The 25,747-nt window shown below is 38.7% G+C and overlaps 1 protein-coding gene across 5 annotated transcripts in view; it reads right to left on the bottom strand.

The window, feature by feature from the left end:
- CHD1L (chromodomain helicase DNA binding protein 1 like) overlaps positions 1–25,747 on the bottom strand; it is a 97,827-nt gene that overhangs the window by 31,362 nt on the left and 40,718 nt on the right. For 4 of the 5 annotated variants that reach the window (XM_036015505.1, XM_028502670.2, XM_036015504.1 and 1 more), the window contains 6 exons: positions 24,937–25,099; positions 23,462–23,617; positions 22,661–22,753; positions 20,769–20,865; positions 18,789–18,862; positions 14,402–14,512 (listed from right to left, as the gene is read on the bottom strand). In XM_036015505.1, coding sequence (XP_035871398.1) covers positions 14,402–14,512; positions 18,789–18,862; positions 20,769–20,865; positions 22,661–22,753; positions 23,462–23,617; positions 24,937–25,099 — 694 coding nt within the window. The remainder of the gene's footprint in view (positions 1–14,401; positions 14,513–18,788; positions 18,863–20,768; positions 20,866–22,660; positions 22,754–23,461; positions 23,618–24,936; positions 25,100–25,747) is intronic. The other variant, XM_036015502.1, reaches the window with a different exon arrangement.

Here is a 25,747-nt window from a genome sequence, read left to right as displayed (position 1 = left end):
GTAGAGTGAGGCCAAATAAATCTGGTTATATCTTTTGAAATACAGAAAAAACACTTACACAGGTGAAACAATCTCCTTAACAGTCAAGGATTATATCTAACACTTCTTTTAAAGTGTTAGCACTTTTAAAGTACTAGACACTTAATGAATGCTTTCTAATTAACACCAAATTCCATTTTTATAAAGATATTGATCTCTCTATATAACAGAGGATACATATTGCTTTAGTGTTCCTGCATCTATCCAGATCTATCAAGATTTAGATCTACCAAAAAAAAAAAAAAAGGAAATAATGAAACTAAGAGTCTATAAGTTCAAAAATGATTTGAGGTCCATTTACTTCATGTTGTGAGAATAATTTCCAGGAACAAATTTCAAATGATTTAACAGTATAATGAAAGCATTCTCTAATTGGTAAAGCAATACACATGTCATATGTAGTATCTATGACTTCAGTCATAAAGATACTTTTATAAATAATTCTAAAGACCTGGCAATTTCACTATAAACATTTACATTTTTTTAATTTTTATTTTATTTCATTAAAAATTATATTGTTTATGCTATTAGAGCTGTCAGTTTTTCCTCCTTTGTCCCCCTCCACCTAGCACACCTCACCCACTCCCAGTCAATCCCCACAACGTTGTCCATGTCCGTGGGTCCTTCATACATGAACTTCAACAAATCCCTTCACCTTCTTCCAATCAGTCCCCACCTCCCCCCACCCCTCTCTTACAGTTGTTAGTCTGTTCCATGATTGTATGCCTCTGGTTCTATTTTGCTCATTAGTTCACTTTGTTCATTATATTCTTCTAATGAGATCATATGGTGTATGTCTTTCACCGACTGGCTTATTTTACTTAGCGTAAGTCACCAGTTCTATCCACGTAGTCACAAAAGGCAGGAACTCCTCTCTTTCTGCTGTGTAGTATTCCATTGTATAGATGTACCACCATTTTGTTTTCTAATCAACTCACCTACTGAAGAGACTTAGGCTGTCTCCAAATCTTGGCTACTATGAAAACTGCTGCTATGAACACTGGGATGCATAATTCTTTTGAATTGGTGTTTCGGGACTCTTTAAGTATATTCCAAGTAGTGGAATTGCTGGGTCAAAAGGCAGTTCCATTTTTACTTTTTTGAGGAAATTCATACTGTTTTCCACAGTGGCTACACTAGCCTGCATTCCCATCTTTTCTCCACATCCTTACCAGCACCTATTGTTTGATTTATTAGTGACAGCCATTTTGACAGGCGTGAGGTATATTGTTTTAGCTTTAATTTGCATCTCTCTGATGACTAGTGATGTTGAGCATTTTTTCATACATCTATGAGCCATCTGTATGTCCTCCATGGAGGTGTGTCTGTTCAGGTTCTTTGCCCATTTATTAATTGGACTGTCTGTCTTTCTGGTGTTGAGTTGTATAAGCTCTTTACATATTTTGGAGATTAAACCCTTGTCCGATGTATCACTGGCAAATATGTTATTCCATGCAGTCAGTTCCCTTTTCAATTTGGCATTAGTTTCTTTAGCTATGCAGAAGCTTTTTAACTTGATGTAGTCCCATTTATTTATTTGTCCTTTATTTCCCTTACTCAAGGGGACATATCAGCAAAAATATTGTTACTCGAGATATACAAAATTTTACTGCTTATATTTTCCTCTAGGACTTTAATGGTATCACGACATATTTAAATCTTTTACCCATTTTGAGTTTATTTTGGTGTATAAGATGGTGGTCTAGTTTTGTAGATATCAGTCCAATTCTCTGAACACCATTTATTGAAGAGATTCCATTCTTTATTCCATTGTATGCTCTTGCCTCCTTTGTCAAACATTAATTGACCATAAAGACATGGGCTTATTTCTGGGCTCTCTACTCTGGTTCCATTAATTTATGTGTCTGTTCTTATGCCAGTACCACACTGTTTTGATTACAGTGGCCTTGTGGTATTGTTTGGTATCAGGTATTATGATCCCTCCTACTTTGTTCTTCTTTATCAGGATTGCTGAGGCTGTTAGAGGTCTTTTTGATTCCACATAAATTTTTGAAATATTTGTTCTAGTTCTGTAAAATTTGACATTGATATCTCAATAGAAATTGCATTGAATGTATAGATTGCTTTTACTACCATGGATATTTTAATGATATTAATTCTTCCAATCCATGAATATGGTATCCTTTTTCCACTTATGTGTATCTTCATTTTTTTCTTCAGTGTCCTAAAGTTTTCCAAGTACAGGTCTGTTACCTTCTTGGTTAAATTTCTTCCTAGGTACTTTATTATCTTTGTTCCAATAGTAAATGGGATTGTTGTCTAAGTTTCTCTGTTAGATAATTATTGGTTTATAAAAATGCCACCAATTTCTGAATATTGACTTTGTATTTTGCTACTTTACCAAATTAATTTCTCTGGTCAAGCAGTGTTTGGGTAGAGCCTATACGGTTTTCTATGTACAATATCATGTTGACTGCAAATACAGTTTTAATTCCTTCTTTCAAATTTAGATGCCTTTTTATTTCTTCTTATCTGATCATTGTGGCTAGGACTTCCAGTACTTCCAGTACTGGAATAAGATTGGTGAAAGTGGACATCTCTGCTTTGTTCCTAATGCTAATGGAAACACTTTGTTTCTGTCCATTGACTATGATGATGGCAGTAGGTTTTTTCATATATGGCCTTATTATGTTGAGGTTTATGGCCATAAATCTCCCTTTATTCCCACTTTACTGAGTGTATTTATCATAAATGGGTGCTGTACCTTATCAAATGCTTTTTCTGCATCTATTGATATGATCCTGTGATTTTTGTCTTTCATTTTGTTTATGTGATATATCACACTTATTGATTTGTAGATATTGTACCATCCATACAGCCCTAGAATAAATCCCAATAGATCATGATGTATGATCTCTTTCATGTACTATTGGGTCTGGTTTGGTAATATTTTGTTAAGGATTTTAGCATCTATGCTCATCAGATATATTAGCCTGTAATTTTCTTTCTTTTTGTGCTTTTGCCTGGTTTTGGAATTAAGACAGTACAACCTCATAAAAAGAGCTGGGGAATCTTCCCTCTTCAATTCTTTGGAATAGTTTCAGGATAGGTGTTAGCTCTTCTTTGAATGAATGGTAAAATTTGCCTGCAAACTGATCTGGTCCAGGGCTTTTGTGTGCTGTGAGCTTTTCTATTACTGCTTCAATTTCATTAGTTGTTATCAATCTATTCAGGTTTTCTGGCTTTCCTGATACAGTTTTGGAAGACTGTATGTTTCTAGACATTTATCCTTTTTGTCCAAGTCATCCAATTTCTTTTTATATAATTGTTCATAGTAATTTCTTACAATCCTTGAATTTCTGTGATATCATTTGTTCCTTTTTCCCATTCATTTCTGATTTTACTTATTTGAACCCTCTTTTTTTCTTGATGAGTCTGGTAAAAGGTTTGCCAATTTTGTTCATCTTTTCAAAGAACCAGCTCCTGGATTTGTTGATCTTTGGAATTGATTTTTTTTTTGTCTCTATGTCATTTATTTTTGCTGTGATCTTGATTATTCCCTTCCTTCTACTCGCTCTGGGCTTTGTTTGTTGTTGTCCCTCTAGTTCTTGTAGAGTTATATTGTTTGAGATTTTTTTCTGTCTTCCTTAGTTAGGCTGGTGATGCTTCCCTCTAAGTACTGCTTTCATTGTGTTCCATAGTTTTAGGTTGTTGTGTGTTTATTTTCATGTTCTCAGATACTTTTTGATTTCTTCCTTGATCGTACTATTAACCCATTCATTATTTAATAACATGTTATTTAGCCTCCATACATTTGAATGTCTTGGGTTTTTTCTTCAGGTTGACTTCAGTTTCAGGCCATTGTGATCCAAAAAAATGCTTCATATGATTTCAACTTCCTCAAATTACTTAAGACTTATTATTGTGTCCTACCATGTGGTCCATCTTTGAGAATGATTTATGCACATCTGAGATGAATGTGTGATTTGCTTCTTCGGGATAAAATGTTCTATAGATATCAATTAAATGCACTTGATATAATGTTTTTTAATGCCACTATATTGTTGATTATTTCATCATACTATATGTCCACTGTTGGAAGTGGGGTGCTAAAATCCACTGCTATGACTGTATTGCTGTCAATATCTTTATTAAAGTGCTCCAGATTTTCTCTACATATTTAGATTATCCTATATTGGATGCATGTATGTTTACAACAGTATGTCTTCTTGTTGGGTTGAACTCTTAAGTATTTTGTAGAGATCTTCTTTGTCTTTATTATGACCTTTGTTTTGAAGTCTATTTTGTCAGAAGTATTGCTACCCCAGCTTTTTTCATCTGCATTTGCATGAAATATTTTTTCCTCCCTTCGATTTCAGCCTGCGTGCAGCTTTTGTATTGAGGTGGGTCTCTTGTAGATGGCATACATGTGGGTTGTGTTTTCCTATCTATTCAGCTACCCTATGTCTTTTATTGAAGCATTCAGTACTTTTACATTTAAAGTTATTATTCATGGATATTTTTTCCTTTGTACCTGTGTTCCTCTATTTCTACTTCATCTTAAAGCAGTCCCTTTAGCATCTCCTACAATGTTAGTTTGGTGTTAATGTACTATCCTTTAGCCTTTTTATATTTTTGTTTTGTTTTGTTTTGTTTTGTTTTGTTTGGGTAGCTCTTTATTTTACCTTCCATTTTAAAGTAAGAGCCTTCCTGGATAGAGAGATTTTCATTGCATATGCTTCCTCTTCATTACCTGGAATATTTCATGCAATTCCTTCTGGCCTTTAGTGTTTCTGTTGAAAACTCAGTTGACCCCCTTATCAGGGAACTCTTGGAGGGAACCAACTGTTTCTCTCTTGCTGTTTTTAAGATTCTCTCTCAACTTTAAACTTTGCCATTTGAATTGCGATGTGCCTTGGTGTAGGACTTTTTTTTTTTCCTTTTCAAAAAGACTTTATTTATTTATTTTTTTAGAAAGGGGAAGGGAGGGAGAAAGAGAGGGAGAGAAACATCAGTGTGTGGTTGCTTCTCAAGTGCCCCCAACTGGGGACCTGGCCTGCAACCCAGGCATGTGCCCTAGACTAGGAATCAAACTTGCAATCCTTTGGTTCGCAGACTGGCACTCAATCCACTGAGCCACACCAGCCAGGGCCTAAGGATTCTTTGGGTTCATCTTGCTTGGGATTTTCTGTGCTTCCTGAACTTGCATGACTTTTTCCTTCACCAAGTTAGGGAACTTTTGTCATTATTTCTTCAAACAGGTTTTCTATCCCTTATTTCCTTTCTTCTCCTGTTATCCCTATGAACTAGTATTGATACATTTCATGTTGTCTCAAAACTCCCTTAAACTCTCATTCCTGCCAAGTCTTTTTTTGTTGCTCTGACTGGGTGTTTTGTTTGTTTGTTTGTTTGTTTTTTGAATTGTCTTCCAAATTGCTGAGTCTATCCTTGGCTTTATCTAGCCTGCTTTTAATTTCTTCTAGTGTATTCTTCATTTTAGGTATGGCATCTTTAATTTCCAACTGGTTATTATTCATAGCTTCTATGTTCTTTTTCATGCTGATGCAGTTCTTCTTAAGTTCTTTGAGCATCCTTATAACCATTACTTTGAACTCTGTGTCTGATAATTTGCTTGCCTCAATTTCACTTAGCTCTTTTTCTGGGAATCCCTCCTTTTCCTTCATTTGGAGATTGTTTCTTTGACTCCCACTTTAGCCATCTCCTTTTCTTTGTTTCTATGTATTAGACAGATCTGCTTTGACTCCACGTCTTGTGTGGTAGCCTTATGTGGTAAGAGTCCTATGGTATCCAGTGGTACAGTCCCATTGATCTCTTGATGTAGATATTCTAGGGATGCTCTTTGTGTGGGTCATGTTGACCTTCTGTTATATTTGGACACTGATTGTTGTGGGCTCACTCACTGGTTGTATCTCCCCTCTGGTTGGCTGGCTGTGAGGTTCTACCTCTACCATGTCTTATATGCTGTTGTGCAGATGCTGACAGAATGAAGCAAAATGACATAAAAAACATAAGCCAAACAAGAAACCCCATCCCAACTACAACAGCAATATCAATGACAAAAGAGCAAAGAACAAAAGTGGGAAGAGAAATAGAATAGAAAAAGGGAAGACAAAAATAAACAGAATTAGAGAAGACCAAGGGAAAGAAAGTGATTATGAGAGGAGAAAAGGGATGAGAACTAATACAACAAATAAGCTGAAAGAGGAAAATGGGACAAAGAAAAGTAACAAAAAATAAGAAAAGGAAAGAAGGGAAAAATGGGTTAACCAAAGGTAAGGGTAAAATAAGTATATGAAAAAATATATATTCAAAAAATAGAAGAAAAAATATAACAAGTCTATGAAAGAGAAAACATCGTGAAAATAATTAAAAAGGGCTCAGTGAGAAATTCAGCAGAGTTCAGTGCTTGCCTGCTGGGCTCTCCCTTTGGATATGACTCTGATGCATCTGAGGCTAGTGTAAGCCAGTATCAGGTGCTACCCAAGTCTAGGCCTCAGCAGCCTGTTCAAAGCTATAAGAGACCCACAGTTTGTGGTTTATTATTCTGGCCAAACTGTGCCCAGGATGGGCCAAACTGCTCAGTAGAGCTGCATTTTATCACCACTGGGTCCAGGTGTGTGCCAGCAAACAACCCAAGTCATCACCAAATCCACCTGTCTGTTTGCCTCTATCTGCTGTCCTGCTGTCAGCCTCAGACTAGCTATAGACCAAACTATTTCTGAGAGGGCTTCTGGTGGGATTTGGGGGAAGGGACTACTGAATCTCCTGTGGCAGGTGCCTTTCCACATCAAGGAAGATGATGAGTGTGATTACCACTGAAGCAGTAGTCTGAGTCTGTCCAAGATTATTTCCCTTAACTTAGCAGGACGGAGCCCCTACGGGGCTAATGGGTAAGGCCTCCAGAGTCCAGGTTTTGGGTTTTCTGGAAACAAGGAGAGTGTTTCTGAGTCTCTCCCATGAGGGCGAAGCACTAGTTTGTATCCTGGGTGAGTATATAGTATGGCTGCGCCCTACAGCTAGTCTCTGACACCCTGAGTGTGTGGATATTGCTGTCTCCTCAGCAGGTGTTAAGTTGCAGGATAAGAGGAAAAAAAATAAAAGAAAACCCACACAAAACAAAAAACTGAACAAACCAAATAAAAAGGGAAAAAAGATGCAGAATTCTAGAGGGAGAGGGGAGTAGTATAGGTATGGTAATTGCTTTCCCCTTGGGAAGGGCTTGCTCTTCTCAAGAAAGATGGCTGCTGTAGAATCCAGGTATATCCCAGCACCAAAAGCCCTACAGCTGCTCACCCACATCTCTCCTCAGGCGCTCCCTCTCTAGACTCTCCTAGCACAACTGCAGTCCATGCTGCCTTCCCTTTAGTGGGGCCCAGATGACTGGTTGTGAACACAAAATCTGTGTTTTGGCCCCTTTAAGAGTTAAAGGGAAAAAAAAAATAGTGGCCTTGTCTCCAGCAGGTTTCATCTTTCCCCAGCAGAGAAAAACCCTGAAGCCTTTCACTGCTGGATGCTGGGTGGTCAGCTGATCCCACTGTCACACTCCAGCCCTGGTGGCCCCATTTGTGGATCTGGCTTCCTTCCTCTTAAGGGGAAGCTCCCACAGCCGTGCTACCACCTCGGACTGCCACCCATGTGAATGGAGCTGGGCTCTTAATTGAGCCTTCCCTTCCTACTGTTCTCAAGGTGGTTAAGTCTCTTTTTTAGATGGTTTTGGGTTTATTTCAGGTGACTACTTCCCTCTTTAGTTTTAATTCCAGGCTGGTGCTGGAGGAAGTGTGCAATCTACCCTCCCACTCTACCATCAAGCACCCTCTATAGTCTAAACCTTTTTAAAATTACAGTTTACATTCAACATTCTGTATTAGTTTCAGATGTATAGCACAGTGGTTGGAAGATCTTGTACTTTACAGAGTGGAACCCCCAATGTTTCAAGTACCCAGCTGGCACCATAAATAGTTATTACAGTTTTACTGACTCTATGCCCTATGCTATAATCTACATATAAGTGACTGGTAATTACCAATTTGTACTTAATCCTTTAAACTTTTTCACCCAAACTCCCAAGCCACCTACCCTTTTACAACTGTCATTCTGTCCTTTGTATCTTTGAGTTCTTTTCTATTTTGTCTGTCAATTTTGTTCATTAGATTCCATACAGAAGTGAAATCGTATAGTATTTATCCTTCTCTGATTTCATTTAGCATAATACCCTCCAGATCCATCCACGCTGTCACAGATGTTAGATTTCTTCCTTTTTTAGGCTAAATATTATTCTATTGTATAAATGTCCCAGAGCTTTTCAACCTACTCAATTATCAGTAGATACTTAGATTGCTTCCAAATATTGGCTACTGTAAATAATGCTGCAATGAACATGAGGCGTTTACACACACACACACACACACACACACACATTTATTTGGGTTTTTAAAGAGTTTTAGCTTTATTCAGTTTTATCCCCACAATTTAATCACTGGATCATAGGGCAGTTCTATTATTAATTTTTTGAGGTAACTCCATATTGCTTTCCACAGTAGCTGTACCAACTACATTCCCAACAAGAAAGAGTGCATGAAGGTTCCCTTTTCTCCACATCTTCAATGACACCTGTTGATTTTTTTATGACAGCCAACCCGAGAGGTGAGGTGGTATCTCAGTGTGATTTTTACTTGTATTTCTCTGATGACTAGTGATATTGAGCAACTTTTCATATGTCTATTGGCCATCTGTATGTCTTACTTGGAAGAGTGTCTATTCAGGCCTTCTGCCCACTTTTAATTGGGTTGTCTGGTGTTAAGTTCTCTGAGTTCTTAATAAATTCTGGATATGAACCCCTCATCAGACATACTAGGGATGGTATCATGGGATAGTATCTCCTCCCATTTCATAGATGGTCTTGTTTTCTTAATGGTTTCTTTTGCCCTGCAATAAATTTTCAGTTTGGTGTAGTCCCATTTATTTTTTTCTTGATTTTCCCTTGTGTGAATAGATATATCAGATAAAATATTGCTATGACCAATGTTCAAGATTTTACTGCCAATATTTTCTTCAAGGAATTATATGGTTTCAAGTCTTACATTGAAGTCTTTAACCCATTTTGAGTTTATTCTTGTATGTGGTGTAAGAAGGTGGTCTAGTTTAATTTATTTTGTATTTATCTGTTTAATTTTCCCAGCACCAAATTTTGAATAGACTATCTTCACCCCATTGCATGTTTTTGCCTCCTCTGTCAAATATTAATTGGCCATATAGGCATGGGTTGATTTCTAGGATCTCCATTCTGTTCCATTGATTTTTACTTTTTATGACACTCTCATGCTGTTGTGATTACTAAGGCCTTGTAATAAAGTTTGACATCAGGTAATGTGATATTTCCAATGTTGTTCTTCTTTCTCAAGATTTCTATGGCTATTCAGGGTTTTTTGTGGTTCCACAAAATTTTTAGATTATTTAATACATTTGGTAAAGTACACTACTGGCATGTTGATAAGATTCACACTGAATCTATAAATTGCTTTAGGTATTATGATCACTTTAACGGTGTTATTTCTTCCTATCCATGAACATGGCTTATTGGTACCTTGTTCAATTTCCTTCTTCAGTATGTTATAATCTTCTAAGTACAGATCTTTTACCTTCTCAGTTAAATTTATTCCTAGGCACTTTATTTTTTGATGCAATTATAAATGGATTGTCTTCTTAGTTTCTGTTTTTTATAATTCATTATTGGTGTATAAGGTGAACCAATTTCTGAATATTAATTTTGTATCCTGCTACTTTAGTGATTTATTAGTTCTAGTAGATGTTGGTGAAATATATAGGTTTCTCTATAAACAATATAATTTCAACTGCAAATAATGAGTTTCATTTCCTTTCCAATTTGGGTGCCTTTATTTCTTGTCTAATTGCTGTATGTAGGACTTCCAGTACCACATTGAATAAAAGTTGTGAAAGTAGACATCCCTGTCTTGCTCCTGACTTAAATGTTCTGTTTATTCCCCCAAGGAATATGACATTGGTTGTGGGTTTGCCATACGTGGCCTTTATTATGTTGAAGTATGTTCCCTCTATTCCCACACTGCTTAAAGTTTTTATCATAAATGGGTGAACTTTGCAAAATGCTTTTTCTGCATGTACTGATATAATCATATGAGTTTTATCCTTTATTTTGTTTATGTGGTGTATCACAAAAACTGGTTTGCAGATATTGTATAAACCTTACATCCCAAGAATAAATCCCACTTGATCATGGGGTATGATCTTTCTGATGTTCTGCTGAATTCAATTTGTTAGTATTTTGTTGAGAATTTCTGCATCTATGTCCATCAGGGATATGGGCCTATAATATTCTTCCATTGTTAGGTCTTTATCTGGTTTTGGAATTAGGACAATGCTAGCCTTGCACAATGAGCTTGGGGGTCTTCCCTCCTACCAAAATTCTGGAATAGTTTCAGAAGGATAGATGTTAATTCTTGAAATGTATGGTAAAATTTACCTGTGAAGCCATCCAGTCCAGGACTTTTATTTATTTATTTTTTTGAGAGTGAGTGTTTTTTCCACAGCTTTGATTTCATTAGCTGCAATCAGTCTGCTCAGGTTTTCTGTTTCTTCTTGATTCACTTTTGGAACACTGAATTATTTCTAGTAATTTATTTATTTATGTCACTTTGTCCAAATGTTGGCATATAGTTCGTTTTTCATCATATTTTCTTATAATCCTTTGTACTTCTGTGATGTCACTTGTTATTTCTCCACTCTCATTTCTGATTTTATTTGGGTCTTCTCATTCTGTTTCTTGATGAGTTGGTTAAAGATTTATGAATCTTGTTTATCTTCTCAAAGAACTCTTGGTTTCATTGATATTTGGGATTGTTTTGGGGGGGCTGTATTTTATTTCTGTTCTGATCTTTATTATTTCATTCTTTCTATTCACTTTGGACTTTGTTGTTCTTTTTCTAGCTCATTTTGGTATAAGGTTAGATTGTTTGAGATTTTCCTTGCTTCTTGAGGTAGGTGAGTATTGGAATAAATTTTCTTCTTATGACTACTTTTGTTGTGTTCCACAGAATTTTGGGTGTTGTGTTTTTCTTTCATTTGTCTCATGGTAACTTCTGATTTCTTTCTTGATCTCATTGTTAATTCATTCATTGCTTAGTAAGATGTTATTCAGCCTCCATATATGTGTATGTTTGTTCATTTTTTTCCTGTATTTGATTTCTATTTTCATAACATTGTGGTCTGAGAAAATACTTGGTATGACATTAACCTTCTGAAATTTACTGAGACTTGTTTTGTGTCCAAACATGTTGTCTATGCCAGAAAATGTTCTATGTGCACTGGAACAGAATGTATATTCTGCTGCTGGGGGATGAAATGCTCCAAAAATATCAATTAAATTCATCTTGTCTAATGTCATTTATGGCCACTGTTCCCTTGTTAATTTCTTCTTCTGGATGATATATCCATTGATGTCAATAGAGTGTTAAAATCTCCTACTATAATTGTATTACTGTCATTTATTTCTCTCATTGATTTCATCCATTGTTTCCCGAAGTTCCCTGAGCATTGTTATAAGTGTTCTACACTCTGCATCTGGTAGCATGGTTGCCTCCATTTCTTTCAGTTCTTTTTCTGGGTCTTTCTCTTCTTCTTTCATTTGAATCATGTCTCTTTATCACCCATTTCATCTGCCTTTTTGTTTTGTCTCTGTGTTATTAGGTAGATCTGTTATGTCTCACAATCGTGATATGGTGGTCTTATATAGTAGATGTCTTGTGGGGCTTGGTGGTGCAATCTTCCTGATCATCTGAGCTAGGTGTTCCAGGATTGTCCGTTGTGTGGGTTATGTGAGGGTTCCTATTTTAGTTGAGTCTTGAACTGATTGCTCTTGACCTCTCCATGAGTGGGGCTGACTCTCAGTCTGGCTAACTACAAGGATTGACCCTGACCACAGTAATGAGTCACTGTGTAGATGCTCCCCTTCCCCCAATAACAGAGTTGGCCCCAGCAGGGTCTGGTGACTGCCAGGATCTCCCTTGGGGTGTGCCACTTGTGTGGCTAGTTGGGTCATGCTCTTGTGTGGTCCAAAGCCCACCACCTATTGTGTTGGTTCTGGGTACTCTTGGGAGGGACACCAGTGCCAATCAATGTCAGACACTACCTATAACAGGCCTTGGGCTACCTGTCTGGAGCTACCAAGCAATTCTCAATTTGTGGCTGCCTATGGTGGGCTTGGGTACATGTGGGAGGGACCAAGCTGTGTAGCAAGGTCTGCCTCCACCAGCTCTGAGCTTGGGGGCAGGTCAATAAAATGCCCAAGGTACCCTGAGTACTGCCTCCACCTGTTGGCTACTCTGCTGCCCTGAGGCAGCCTGGACTTCCTCAAAAGCCTTCTGAATAAAGTCTATAGGGTGGGTCCAGGGTGGCTGCAACCCACAGTCTCTTCCCAAAGATGCAAATTCAGCAAGGTGAAGAAACCAGGGGTCAGGAGGACCAGTCTAAGAGAGCTCCAGTGTGGGGACAGCTCTGGTCAGTCACTGGAGGGTAGGAGGTGGAGAGTACAGTGGGAATAGCACTTACTCCAGATCCACACAACTCAGTCTCTGCCCAAGTCTTTGACCAGAGCTCCCCAACAAAGAGAGCACGCAGATCCAGGTTGGGTGCATCCATCAGACATTTCTACAGGGTGTGAGCTCAGTAGGGCAGGGCCACCAGTAGTTAGGAGGCCAGGGTGAGTGGATCTCCAATTGGGGTACAGTGCCAATGACGTGTGTGCAGGGGAAACAGCCCCCACTCCAAAACCACAAAACTCAGTGTCTCCCAAGTCTCCAACAGAGGTTCCCAAGTAAAAGTGCACCACAGGTCCAAAGTGGGTACAGCCAGCAGACTTTTCTGCAGAACATGAGCTCAGCAGTACAGGGTTACCAGGAGTTGGATGAATGGAGCTAGTAGTATATGGGGCGGGGGCGGGGCAGGGGGAGATGGCCCCCACTCTGGAGCCATAAACTCAGCATCTCTCCAAATCTCCAACAAGAGCTCCTCAAGAAAAAAGCACACCAAATGTCCTGGCTGGATGCAGACAGAAGACATTTCTGCAGGATGTAAGCTTGGTGGGGAAGTAACACTGGGAGCTGGGAGGACAGAGTTAGCAGGTCTCCTCTTGGGGGAGCGGCACCAGTGGCACATAGGCGGTAGAGAAATGGCTCCCCTTGAGAGCTACATAATTCAGTGACTGCCCAAGTCTCCAACAACTCCTGGGTTTGCCTGAATCTCATTAATTGCTCCACAAGACAAAGCACACTGCACCCAAGCTGCAGCAGACTTTTCTGCAGGGCATGAATTCCGTAGGGTGGGGTCACTGAGTCAGGGGCATAGAGTTAGTATACTCTACAGGCTGGTGCTATATGTATTGTAGAGTCCAACGCAGGAAAGATGGCAACACAGCACAGGGACTTGGTGGCTGACTCTCCAAGTCTTTCCTTAGGATCACACAACACAGTTCTCTATATGACTCCAATTTGTTCTGAATCACCTTCCCTTTCCTCTGAGCACTGGATAAGTGGCTGAGAATGAGATTTTGAGTGCTGGCTCCTTAAGAGAGTACCTGAGTTCCTATCAGCCTCCCATCTCTCGCTAAAACACAGAATCCCCACTGATTTTCACGGCCAGATATTATGTGGGTTCCTCTTCCTGGCTTTGGTGTTCTAGGCTGGGGATCCCAGCAATTGCCACACATGGGTTTAGGGCCAGCCCTCCCAGCATCTCCATTCTTCCTACCAGTCTCTATATGGCTTCTTTTGTAAATTCTTGGCTACAAGACTTTGGGTTCAGCTAGTCTTCAGTTGGTAATTCAGGTTGGTTGATCTTTAATTGTAAATCTGGTTTAGCACTGAGAATAGGCAAGTGTAGCTTCTACCTACTCCATAGCCATCTTGGAAATCCATAATCCTAATTTTTAAAAAAACTTAGATTTTTAACCTGTTACATTATTTCAGAGCTACTTATGGAGAAGGGAGCTAGGTAGTGGATAAGCTGTTATCTCATTTTGCAAATTCATGGCTGAGGAGAGCTACCTCTACTGAATTATGAATAAAACTTTCCACAAAATTATTGAAATCTGAGACAATCCCAGGTCAATGGTTAAAGCAGATTAGAATTATTCCTCAACAACCTCAGACTTCAGCCTTACTTCTTCGGTGACATGAGGGCTTACATAGGATGAATATAAAGGAAATACCATGCCAGATCCAGTACCTTTATAAATTTTTGACAACTCCCTAAATTCCCCTTTTTTATACTTTTGGGTTAGTGACCTCAACTTTTAGAGAAATAAGGAAAAACAGACACCAAGTGTTCAGATGATAAAGCCCTGGCTTACCTGCTCTGGTACTCAGAAGAAATATAAAAATGGGCTGCTGACCAAAGTTCTTAATGGCCAGGTATCTCTCTTCTCCTCTCACAGAACCATCCACACGCTCATAGCTGTAACCTTCACACATGGGAATAAAACAAATATTAGCCCTTTTCAAATACTCTGTACAGAATAAAACATTGTCAGATCAAAACCAAATGCTACTTTTTGTCCCTTTCCACATACAGGCATGTCCCTACTTTAACCAAATCCCATGGACAAAATATAAATCTATGGGTCATTTTATTGTTTTACCAAAGAACTTACCATAATTACTCTTACTCTCCATTACTCTCCTCTGGATTTTTTAAATACACACAGTTGATCTACTTGTCATTCCTGGACTTAATATTCAATTCTGACTATCCAAGCAACCCTGAAGCACACCGTGAACATGTTGTGGGGCAGTTTCCAATTTTGCTAAGACACAATTCTCAGATACATAAGCAGTAAGACAAACACTTAGGAGATGGTAAGTGAGCCTGATCGATGGCCCAGCAGCTGCCTTTTATTAACACTCCAGGCTCTACCACAGATCCATGTTGAGAAGGGGAATTACATGTTCAAGTCGTGTTTGTAAATCTGGAGATTCCTTAATGTGCCAATGGCATTTCCTGCAAATGTCCACTGAACTAGGTGTCCACTGGTGGGGCAGCAAGTGGCTCTGAAAGACTAACTATGAGTTCATTTATTTTTTAATCATTTTTAATTTTTCAATTACAGTTGACATAAAATATTGCATTAGTTTCAGGTTTGTTTATAGGTATTAGGTAGAGCTGCTATGTCACCCAGTGATTAGACATTATACAACTTACTAAATGATCACCCTGATAAATCTCATACCCATCTAACACCATACAGTTATTACTTTACATCCGCATGACTATTCTGTAACAACCAATTTACACTTCTTAATCCCTTCGCTTTTTCAACCCATCCCCTCACACTCTCCCTATTTGTCAACTGTCAAAATGTTCTCTGTACCTATGAGTCTGTTTCTGTACTAGTTGTTCATTTGTTTTTTAAATTCAATTATTGATATGCACTTATTGCAATTTTATTTTCATGTTTTTATCTTTTTCTCTTTGTCTTAAAGAAGACCCATTAACATTTCATGTAATATTGGTTTGGTAGTGATGAACTCTTTTAGCTTTTTCTTGTCTGATAAGCTCTTTATCTGTCTTTCAATTATAAAAGATATCCTTGCTGGGTAGAGTAATCTTGGTTGTAGGTTCTTGCCTTTTACCATTTTGCCTATTTCTTGCCATTCCCTTCTGGCCTGCAAAGTTTCTGTTGAGAAATCAGCTGGCACTCTTTTATTTAAAGATTTTATTATTTTTAAAGAAAGGGGAAGGGATGGAGAAAGAAAGGGAGAGAAACATCAATGTGTGGTTGCCTCTTGCATGTCCCCCACTGGGTGGCCCACAACCCAGGCACATGCCCCAACTGGAAACTTAACCGACAATACTTTGGCTCACAGGCCCATGCTCAATCCACTGAGCTACACCAGCCAGGTCAGTTGACAATCTTAATGAGATCTCCCTCATTAACTAACTGCTTTCCTCTTCTTATTTTTAAGATTCTGTCTTTAACCTTTGCCATTTTAATTATGACATGTCTTGGTGTGGGACTATCTGTGCTTCCTGGACTTATATGTCTATTTCCTTCACCAGGTTCATGAATTTTTTAGTCATTGTTTTTTTAAGTAGGTTTTTATTTTCTTCTCTCTCTCTTTTCCTTCTGGCACCCATGATACAAATGTTGGTAAGCTTGTAGTTTTTCCAGGACCTCCTTATACTATCTTTGTTTTTTTTTAATTTTTTCTTTTTGCTGTTCTGATTGGGTGTTTTCTGCTTCTTATATTCCAAATCACTATTTGATTCCTGGCTTCATCTACTCTACTGTTAATTCCCTATAAATTATTCTTAATTTCAGTTACTATATCATTTATTTTTAACTGGTTCTTTTTTATGGTTTCTACATCCTTTTTCATGCTATTTAAGTTCTTACTAAGTTCCTTCAGCACCCTGATAACCATTTTTTTGAATTCTGTATCTGGCAGTTTGCCTCCATTTCATTTATTTCTTTTTCTGGAGATTTCTCAAGGTTTTTCATTTGGGACCTGTTTCTGTCTCCTCATACTGGTTGCTTCCCAGTATTTGTTTATATATATTAGGTAGAGCTGCTACATCTCCCAGACTTGGTCTTGTGAAGTAGGTATCTTGTAGGGCCCCGTGGCACAGCCTCCCCAGTCACCCAAGTTGGGTGCTCCAGGTGTACCCATGTGGGCTGTATGCACTGTTCTGTTGCAGTTGAGCTTTGATTGTTGTTGGCATCAAAGGAATTGACCCCCAGGCCAATCAGCTGCAGGACTGGCTGCAACAATAACATAGGAGTTGCACACAGCAGAAATGGACCCTACAAGAACTTGCTTTAGTGGGACTTTGGTACTCACTGAGTCTGCCCCTTAAGAGTGTTGCTTGTGGAGGTGGTAGGTTGTAATTGGCAATGATCTAAAGCTGTCCAGTGCCCTGGCTGGTGTAGCTCAGTGGATTGAGTGCAGGCCTGCAAACCAAAGGGTCATTGTTTCGATTCCCAGTCAGGACACATGCATAGTTGCGGGCAAGGTCCCCAGAAGGGGCTGCACGAGTGTAACCACACGTTGATATTTCTCTCCCTCTCTTTCTCCCTCCCTTCCCCTCTGTCTAAAAATAAAATTTTTTTAATCTTAAATAAATAAATAAAGCTTTCCAGGCGCACTGGTTCTGGGGCCTCCCAAGAGGTACAAGGTCAGCCACTGTCCATGTCCTGCCTGAAGCCACCCAGCACAAGCTACAGAGTTATCTTCAGATGGCTGCTACTTGTGCTGAGCTTGGAGGTACCCAGGAGAGGCCAAACTACAAACCAAGGACAGCTGCTGCTAGTGGCTGGCCTGAGGCCACTTAGCAAAAGGTATGGGGTTTTCTGTGGCCAGATGCATTCTGAGGCCAGATGCTAGTTGTTTGAGAGATTTTAGAAAAGTCCAAAGCACAATGCAAGAGAGGACATTTGTATGGAAAAGCCACTGGAAACAGCTTGGGTGTGTCCACAAGTAGGGTGGAACAAACACTGTGAGCCAAGTTGACAAAAGACTCAAATATGGCACCTGCCTGCCAGCTCTATAGAGACAGGTCTCAGAAGAGGAACAATGGCCTCTGCCAGCACTTTTATCCAGCATAAAGCTGCCCCCCACCACCTCTAGCCAGAACAATTCAATTCCCCCATAACCCATGCTTCCTTTCAAGCTGCTGCCCCAGTGCTGGAGTTCAGAGAGAGTGAATGTGAGTAAGTATGTACACAGGCCCTTTAAGAGGAACTGGCTGGGACTCCAGAAGCCTCCAATCCTTGCTAATTTTTACAGCCAGTAGTTATAAGGACGTCTCTTTCTGACTCTGGAACCCTGGGCAAGGTGGCCTGGTGTCGGGCTGGGACCCCATGCTCCTCAGGGTGGACCTCTGCAGCAGAGATAGCCCTCTTGTTCTTAAATTACTACACTTGGGTGTGGGACCAGCCCATCTGGGCCTCCACCCTCCTACCTATCTCGATGTGGCTCCTTCTTTAAATCTCTACTTGTAGGACTTCCATTCAGGAAGATTTAAGGTGGTTCTGAATAATGGTTATTTGTAGTTTAGTTATAATGTTGATGTAGTTGTGGAAGGATTTGAGAACCTCATTTACCTACACCACTATCCTGACCAGAGTCTCAAGTTCATTTCTTAAATAGGAAGGTCTGGAGTGGCTACTTATTCACAACTGATCTTAATCAACCAATATTACAGCCACTTCCCATCATCCCACACAAATTTTATTATACATTAAATAGAGTCTCTGGTAGTAACTCACATTCCTTATGTCTTTGTCTATATAGAATAAAAATTTCCTTTACCTTTTTCTTGGTTGATAAGTGGGATCTGTATAATTTCAGTATGCATCTTTTCTACTGATCCTGAACAGTTATTCAACTGTTGAGATAAATGTTACAGAACACTGACAGCAACTGTAACTGAAACTGTTATATCATGTATTTTCAAAAATTCTCAACATTTCTTCAACACACATGTTCTCCAGTACCCATATTTTTAAATCACATCACCAATGGGAATATGTGTTTAGTTCTGCCTACATGTCTCCACCCTGCTATCAATCCTTATGTCACACACTCCTCTCCTTACTTTCAATCTTCCTTTGGTTCTGAGTAATTTTCTTTTACTACTTTCCTCTGTAACATTCCCATACCCTAGATTACTCTTCATGGACCTATCTGAACTATTAAGTCTAAAATAGGCTGAGTAACGTAGCAGCCAAGAAATCTCACCTCTATAATCCATGTAGTCTTGGAGAATGTCCAACATCTGGGTCATTTGGGAGAAAAGTAAAACTCGATGGCCCCTAGCAAGAAAAATAAAAGTTTCAGGTGAAACTTACCAAAGAATGCAAGTTTGTAAATACATGAAATACTAAACTAGAAATATAAATGTCATAATCATTGACAGAGACTTTCTCAGAAATGCTAAATGCCTTATGTAAGGACATAGGTCCAAATGTAACTGTATCCTTCAGAGCAATAGTTCTCAAACCAGAGTGGGGATATTCCCAGAGGCATGTGTCAGTGCACCAAGGAGTGTACAAAGCCCTAGGATAACCAAGGTGCCTCTTTCTATATCAATTTACAAAATGGAAAAAAATACACTTTTAACAGCAAATAAAGATATGTTAAAAGTAAAATGCAAAATTTGACTGCACAAAAACAAGCAAAAAAACTCCAAAAATTGAAAACTCTAAAGAGCTTGTGGTCAGCCATCTACAGCTATTCTCTACTTGGAGGTATAAAGTCACTATCCTCTTCTATACAGCTATGATTGTTGAAAAGTCTGTGAAACATCACTTTAGAGATACAAGGGGCAGGTTGTATCCCATATGATACATGAGAAAACTTACATATTAGGGAGAAGAGAGGAGAGGAGGAGACAAAATGGATTAAGTCAACAATGAAGTCAAGCCTAGAGCCCCATGTTATCACCTGTTATTTCAAGTTTACATAAAGAAGTATGGCACTGTCAAATAAATACTCTCACACTAGGAAACCTAATTTAATCTGAGCTTGCAATGGTTGTAAGAGGAAGAATTATGAAGAATTCCTTAAAGATTCTAGTCCAAAATAGGAAAAGGCATTAAATTTAAAAGTTGAGGACCTCAATCCTAATCCCATCTCTGTCAACTGCTGGCTATACGACCTTAGACAAGTCACACAACCTCTCTAAGCCTATTTCAACACCTGTGAAATAAAATGATTAGAGAGAAGACAGTTATGGGTCTTTTCCAACTCTAATACACTCACAGTAGATATATCAAAGCCAAAAAATATATAGTAAGACATGCAATTATTTGACTAGCACATTCCTAATGTTGGGTGCTTTTGCCAAATTTGAGGTATTAGGTTGGTCGAGGCCCACTTTGGGTAGTAGTTCCTAGGGACAACTGTGAAATTCTTTGGAAACTGAGACTTCTCTGGGGACTAGGAGGATCTGATACAGGCTGCACACCAGGATACTGAACACTTAGCTGAACTCTCAGAAGCTCCAAAAATGACTTGGTCTTCCAATGCCCAACTCATGTCTCTGAGATCAAGTCTCCCAAGTTCTAAGTTAAAACCAAAACATCACCCTAACCTGTGTGGCTCAGTTGGTGGGTGTCGTTCTACAAAGTGAACGCTGCCAGTTTGATTATCAGTCAGGGCACATGCCTGGGTTGGGGATTCAGTCTCAGGTCAGGGTACATATAAGAAACAATCAATAGATACTACTCTCCCTCTCTTTCTTCCTCCCTTTCCCTCTCTCAAAAAATAAATAAATAAAATCTTTTAAAAAAAACACACGTTAACAAAAGTGAATATTTACTATGCCCTTACTATGTATCAATTCAATACAAGGCACCAGAAGTAAACTAAAAAAGAAATGCTTGATGTTATCTCTGTCCCTGTGGAACTGAACAACATGGCTGGAGTGATACAGTTAATATACTGCCAATTAATTATCTAGCAGATTAAGGCAGCGTATGGCCAAGTGCTGGATTAGGATCCTAAGTGCTGTAATAATTCAGGAAAGGAAAGGATGATTATGGAGGAGATGGGGTGGGATGGGAAGGAATGGGGTAGAAGGTGTAGTACAAGTAGAACCTGAATCATGGTCTTGAAAAATGTAAAACTGGAAATAGTCTCAAAAAATCAGTGAGTTGCTGATTATACTGGTTTCAACAGTCACCAGCTCAGAGCAGAAAATGTGATCCTACCACCTACCTGGAATACAGGTATGCCAACAGCTTATCCAGCAGATGAAGTTTCCCACTGGCCTCAATCAGGTGTTCTCCAATTTCAAAAGGCTCTGGTTCCACACCTGGAAAAGAAAGAACCCACTCTCAATAGTGTGTCCTCAGTCAGGCCAGACTCTGAATGGAGAGGCCCATGGCCCAGCTCCCTCTAACTGATAATGGGCCCAAGTCTCATCTCTTTGAGGCAATTTATAATTGTTTGCATGAAGATCTTAGTGCTGCTTATCATCAATCACAGTGCCTGATATACCTATATGCCTAATAACTGTTTATCCAAGGAGCAAACCAACTCTAGAAAACTGAGGCACAGGGAGACCAAAGACACCCAAAATTGAAATCTAGAGTCTTTTGCTCTAGAAAACAAATCAAGAAATAGGCCTAGCTGTATAAACTAGTAATTCTCAAGGTGGAGGACAGCAGTCAGATTAACCTGGAAGGCTTCTTTCAAAATGTACATGTTCCCAACATACCCCTTCCTAGAAAAAAAAAAGTCCCAATATGCACCTAATTAAGATGCTGTGACATTTTAAAACAATTTTTAGTGCTACTTGGCAAAGATGCCCTTAAAATGACTGCAGCAACCTTCTGCATTGGTCCTATCCATAGTAGAGCCCCTACCACCACAGGAGTCCTGAAACTTTCCCAAAGGCTACCAGAGTGAATAAAAAAAAAGCAGTTTGACTGGCAGTGACCAGAGAGGTGGGGGGAGGAGGATATAGGTGAAAGAAGGGGAAGGGGCAAGAAAAGGAACACAAATAGAAGGCTCATGGGCACAGACAATGGGGGGACTGACTGTGGGAGTAGGAGGGGAGTAGGGGTGAGCAATGGGAAACAAGGTGGGACAACTGTAAGTGAGCAACAATAAATTAAAAAGAAAACAAAACAGTTTGAACGAAAATGAAAATATTACATATCAAAGTGTACAGAATATAGCTAACATAGCACTTAGAGAGAATGTACAGACATCTGTAAGAGGAAAGGGAAGCAGCAAAGTAGGCTGAGAAGAAGCAGATGTAACAAGGCAGAGAAGAGAAAGTACTGTCCCAAAAACCAAGTGAAGAACAAGAAAGAAGTGATCAACTATGTCAAAAGTTTTGAGACATTAATTAAAGTGTAAACTGACAGCCTGGCTGGTGGGGCTCAGTGGATTGAGCATGGGCCTGCGAACCAAAGGGCTGTGGTTCGATTCCCAGTCAGGGCACGTGCCTGGGTTACAGGCCAGGTCCCCAGCAAGAGGCGCACAAGAAGCAACCACACATTGATGTTTCTCTCCCTCTCTTTGTCCTTCCCTTCCTCTCCCTCTAAAAATAAATAAATTAAATCTTTTTAAAAAATGCACACTTTGTTAATAAAAAAAAAGTTAACTGCCAATCACTGCTTGGGCAACATGGAGAACATTGGTAAACTAAGAACAGTAGTAATGACAGGCTGAGTGGGTTCAAGACAAAGGGATATCTTATCATATAAAAATGATTAGATAAATCCAAATTATAAGACATTCCCCTAAAATAAATGGCCTTGATTCTTCAAAACTGTCAATTTCATGAAAGGCAAAAAGGGCTAAACAAGGTAAGAGATGATTCTAAATTACAGGAAAATAAAGAAACATGACAAACGCAAGCAGGGTTTATGAATGGATCTTAAATTGAAAAAGGAAAAAGGAAAACAGTCTTAGGGATACTATAAGGGACAACTGAAAAAAATTGAATATGATCAATATATTAAATAACATCAACATAAAATATTAATAAAATGGCGAAAAATAGACAGCAAATACAAGCAATTCTTTTGAAAAAATTTGTTATGTTGGCCACAGAAATATTAACAAAAAGTAATGTGAGAAAAGGGGAACTGCCTCACCATCAAATAAATATGGGTGATCCACACACTTTCGAAGCTGGGACAAGACATTCTGAAGTTTAACTTTCTTTGCCATCTCATTTTCAAATGCATCTGAAATGTAAAAAAATAAATAAATAAAAAGGAGGCAGAGAGATGGACTACTACTGAACAAAAAAACAAACCCTCTAAGTTTCCATAAATAATCTTACTCATTTTAATATACCTTTCAAACCTATATTAACCTCCCAAATTTCACTGAATTACAGTAAGAATTAATAGTGTGTCCATATGAAATTTCCTCAACCACCACTTTGTGTTAAGGACCCTAACCATAATTTAAACTCAGGAGTACTTTGTTACTCTTTTGTATTCTAAATTTCCTTCTTTAATCACTGCTCTAGAGCCAAGGGACAGAAAAATACGAACTTAGAAACTGTTCCACTTCTATTTCTCCTTTTCACTCCCAATTCCTCCCAGTAAACTTGATTCAACAAAAACATTTTAAAAATTAAGTATCTAACAAGGTAGGAAAATGAAAGGTATGACTGCAACACCTAGAAGTGTGTGCTTAACCACAGACAATAACAAAAATTGAGCTGGGGGGAGAGGGAGGAAATTTCATAACTGCAGCAACAAATAAAGTGTGAGCTATACTAAAGACACTCAGCCAGTTTCGCTGCAGCTGACCTGAATATATGCCAAATACAAAATTCCATCCCATAGTTTTCCCATACAAAGCAACTGTGATTATAAAATAATTCCCTGCATGAAGACCACATCTTTATTTAGTTTCCAAACAGACAAATGCCCTCTGAGTACCTAGATCTTTCATCAAAATGGCCTTGTAGTATTTTTTCTGCAATGCTGACATGCCATGGTATATCACTACTTCTGTCTTCTTAGGAAGCTCAGTAGCTACATCAGCTTTCACTCGCCTCAGCAGAAATGGCTGCAAAACTTTATGTAGTTCACTTGCTGCATAAGAAAAAAACACAAGAAATGTGAAATGGAAGTAAGACAAACTATTAGAGAACATACAGCAATTTATGGGTATTATTTTTATTTCTCATTTTCATGCCAATTCCTCATTCTAAGCCAATATGGTAATTTTTCAGTGTTTCTTCCTTCACTGGGTTCTTTCTAATCCTTCTGAAATCATTACTAGCTCTTAACAAGAACTAGGAACACGCAAAGAACTTCATATTTACCAATAATCTCATTGATCGGCATAGCATCTTAGAAATTCAGGGCAGGTATGTAATCTTGTCCCCATTTCTAGAGATAAGTGAAGCTCACAAAAATTAAGCATCTTACCCAAAGTCACATAACTAGATGCCACTGTTGCTAGCATTCAAACTTAGTTCTTCTGACTTAATCTCCCCTGTTCATCCCCCAAGTGTGATAAACTCCAAAAGCTATCCAAAATTGGAATTACACCAAATGTACAACTGCCAGATACATCAAATAAAAATACAAGAGCCAAGATAAGTCTGAATTTCAGATAAATAACAAATAATTTTAATATGAGTATGTCCCATGTATTACTTGACTAGGTATCATGTATTTTATCTGGCAACCCTAAGCATGTGGGCAATCAGAGCAGGTTCCCCAGGGAATCTTCAACCTGAGGTACTGGGATTTTTGTGTGAGAAGGCTTTCCAATTCATATTCAGTAAATACATTCAAACTCACTAAGCAGAATGCCTACCATTTGTCTTGAATAAACAGCCTAGGATAACATTACAGGGATATAGAGATAATTCTATGAAGCAGAGGTACAAAGATGCGAGAGGAAGAAGGCTACAACTGGCAGATGTATGAATGAGGAAGACTTTCCTCCTTCACTCTCACCACCCATCCATCCCAGACTTTTGGTTCTGGTACCATGTTGAAAGTGCCAGTGCTATGGAATGCTGACAGTAGTTTGGGGCTATAACACCCAAATACTTTCCTGCCTCAGGAAGTAGCACAGAAACTTAACAAAGTTCTTACAGAAATTATATGTTGGAAAAAAAAGTCTGAAAATCAGCAGACACCTTCTATTTCTTCCAAAAATGACCCAAAGAAGGCTAATTGTAGACTCATATAACAAATAAGAGAGTCACGATAGCAGACAACTGGGAATAACATGAGTAACCTACCATCATCTGATTTTTGTGTGACTCTTTAACTTCCTGGAAGGTATCCTCTGGATATTGATTCTCTCTTTTCTATCTATAACCATTATTTATTTTGTACTAGGGCAGTTTCTGGGCCCAGGTTTCTTGGGAACAATTTGTCAGAAGGGCACTTGCCTGACTCAGACTCTTGCTCAATATCCTGGTAACGCTGAACAAAGTCTTCTACCTGCTCCTTGGAAAAGACATCGGGCTCCACAAAACTGAGAAGGGAGTAGAGCTCTTGGAGGCTGTTCTGGATGGGAGTTCCGGTCAGCAGGAGATTGAAAACTACTGAGAACTCAAATACATTAAAAAAATAAAGCTAAAAATCTATAACACTGGAAAGCAGGATTGATTTTCCTATCACAACCTTTATCCATACAAAGAGAGGCATTACTTAATGGAATGACCACAGGGATATGAAATCAAAAGGCTCAGGTTCAAGTTGTATACTGTTTGATGTATGAAATAATACTTTTAAGGTTCAACTCTGACAAGGAGATAATCCTACAATGGAGATACTGTTAAAAGGATGTAAGTAAAATCATTTTGTAAACTCTGAACTACTACATGAGTATTCAATATGGTCATTATTATTTAATCTATGTGAGGATTCAAGCCATCTTCTCACCTATGTCAGGGAGTCTACTGAGGCACCGGAAGTACATACCATATACTCAGGCAGTTTGAGAAGCCCAAAATTATAGCAGCAGGCCCCACCACTCCAAACACAAACAAGAAGATCTATACTAACTTTACAGTTCATCACATGTAACACATCAAGACTTCTGATGTTTCCAGACATAGGGCCATATACAGCCCAAAATGCAAAAAAATTCTTTCCATTTGAGCAACAGATGACAACACCATGAATAAGTGACTAATGAAGTAAAAGGTTAGGAAAAGCAGTAACAATACATATTAGATTAATCAAAGAACAACTCCT

The sequence above is a fragment of the Phyllostomus discolor genome, chromosome 14 (genome assembly GCF_004126475.2).
Source record: "Phyllostomus discolor isolate MPI-MPIP mPhyDis1 chromosome 14, mPhyDis1.pri.v3, whole genome shotgun sequence".
Taxonomy (NCBI): domain Eukaryota; kingdom Metazoa; phylum Chordata; class Mammalia; order Chiroptera; family Phyllostomidae; genus Phyllostomus; species Phyllostomus discolor.
The sequence above is the reverse complement of the archived record's forward strand: the minus strand, read 5'-3'. Positions and strand labels throughout refer to the sequence as shown.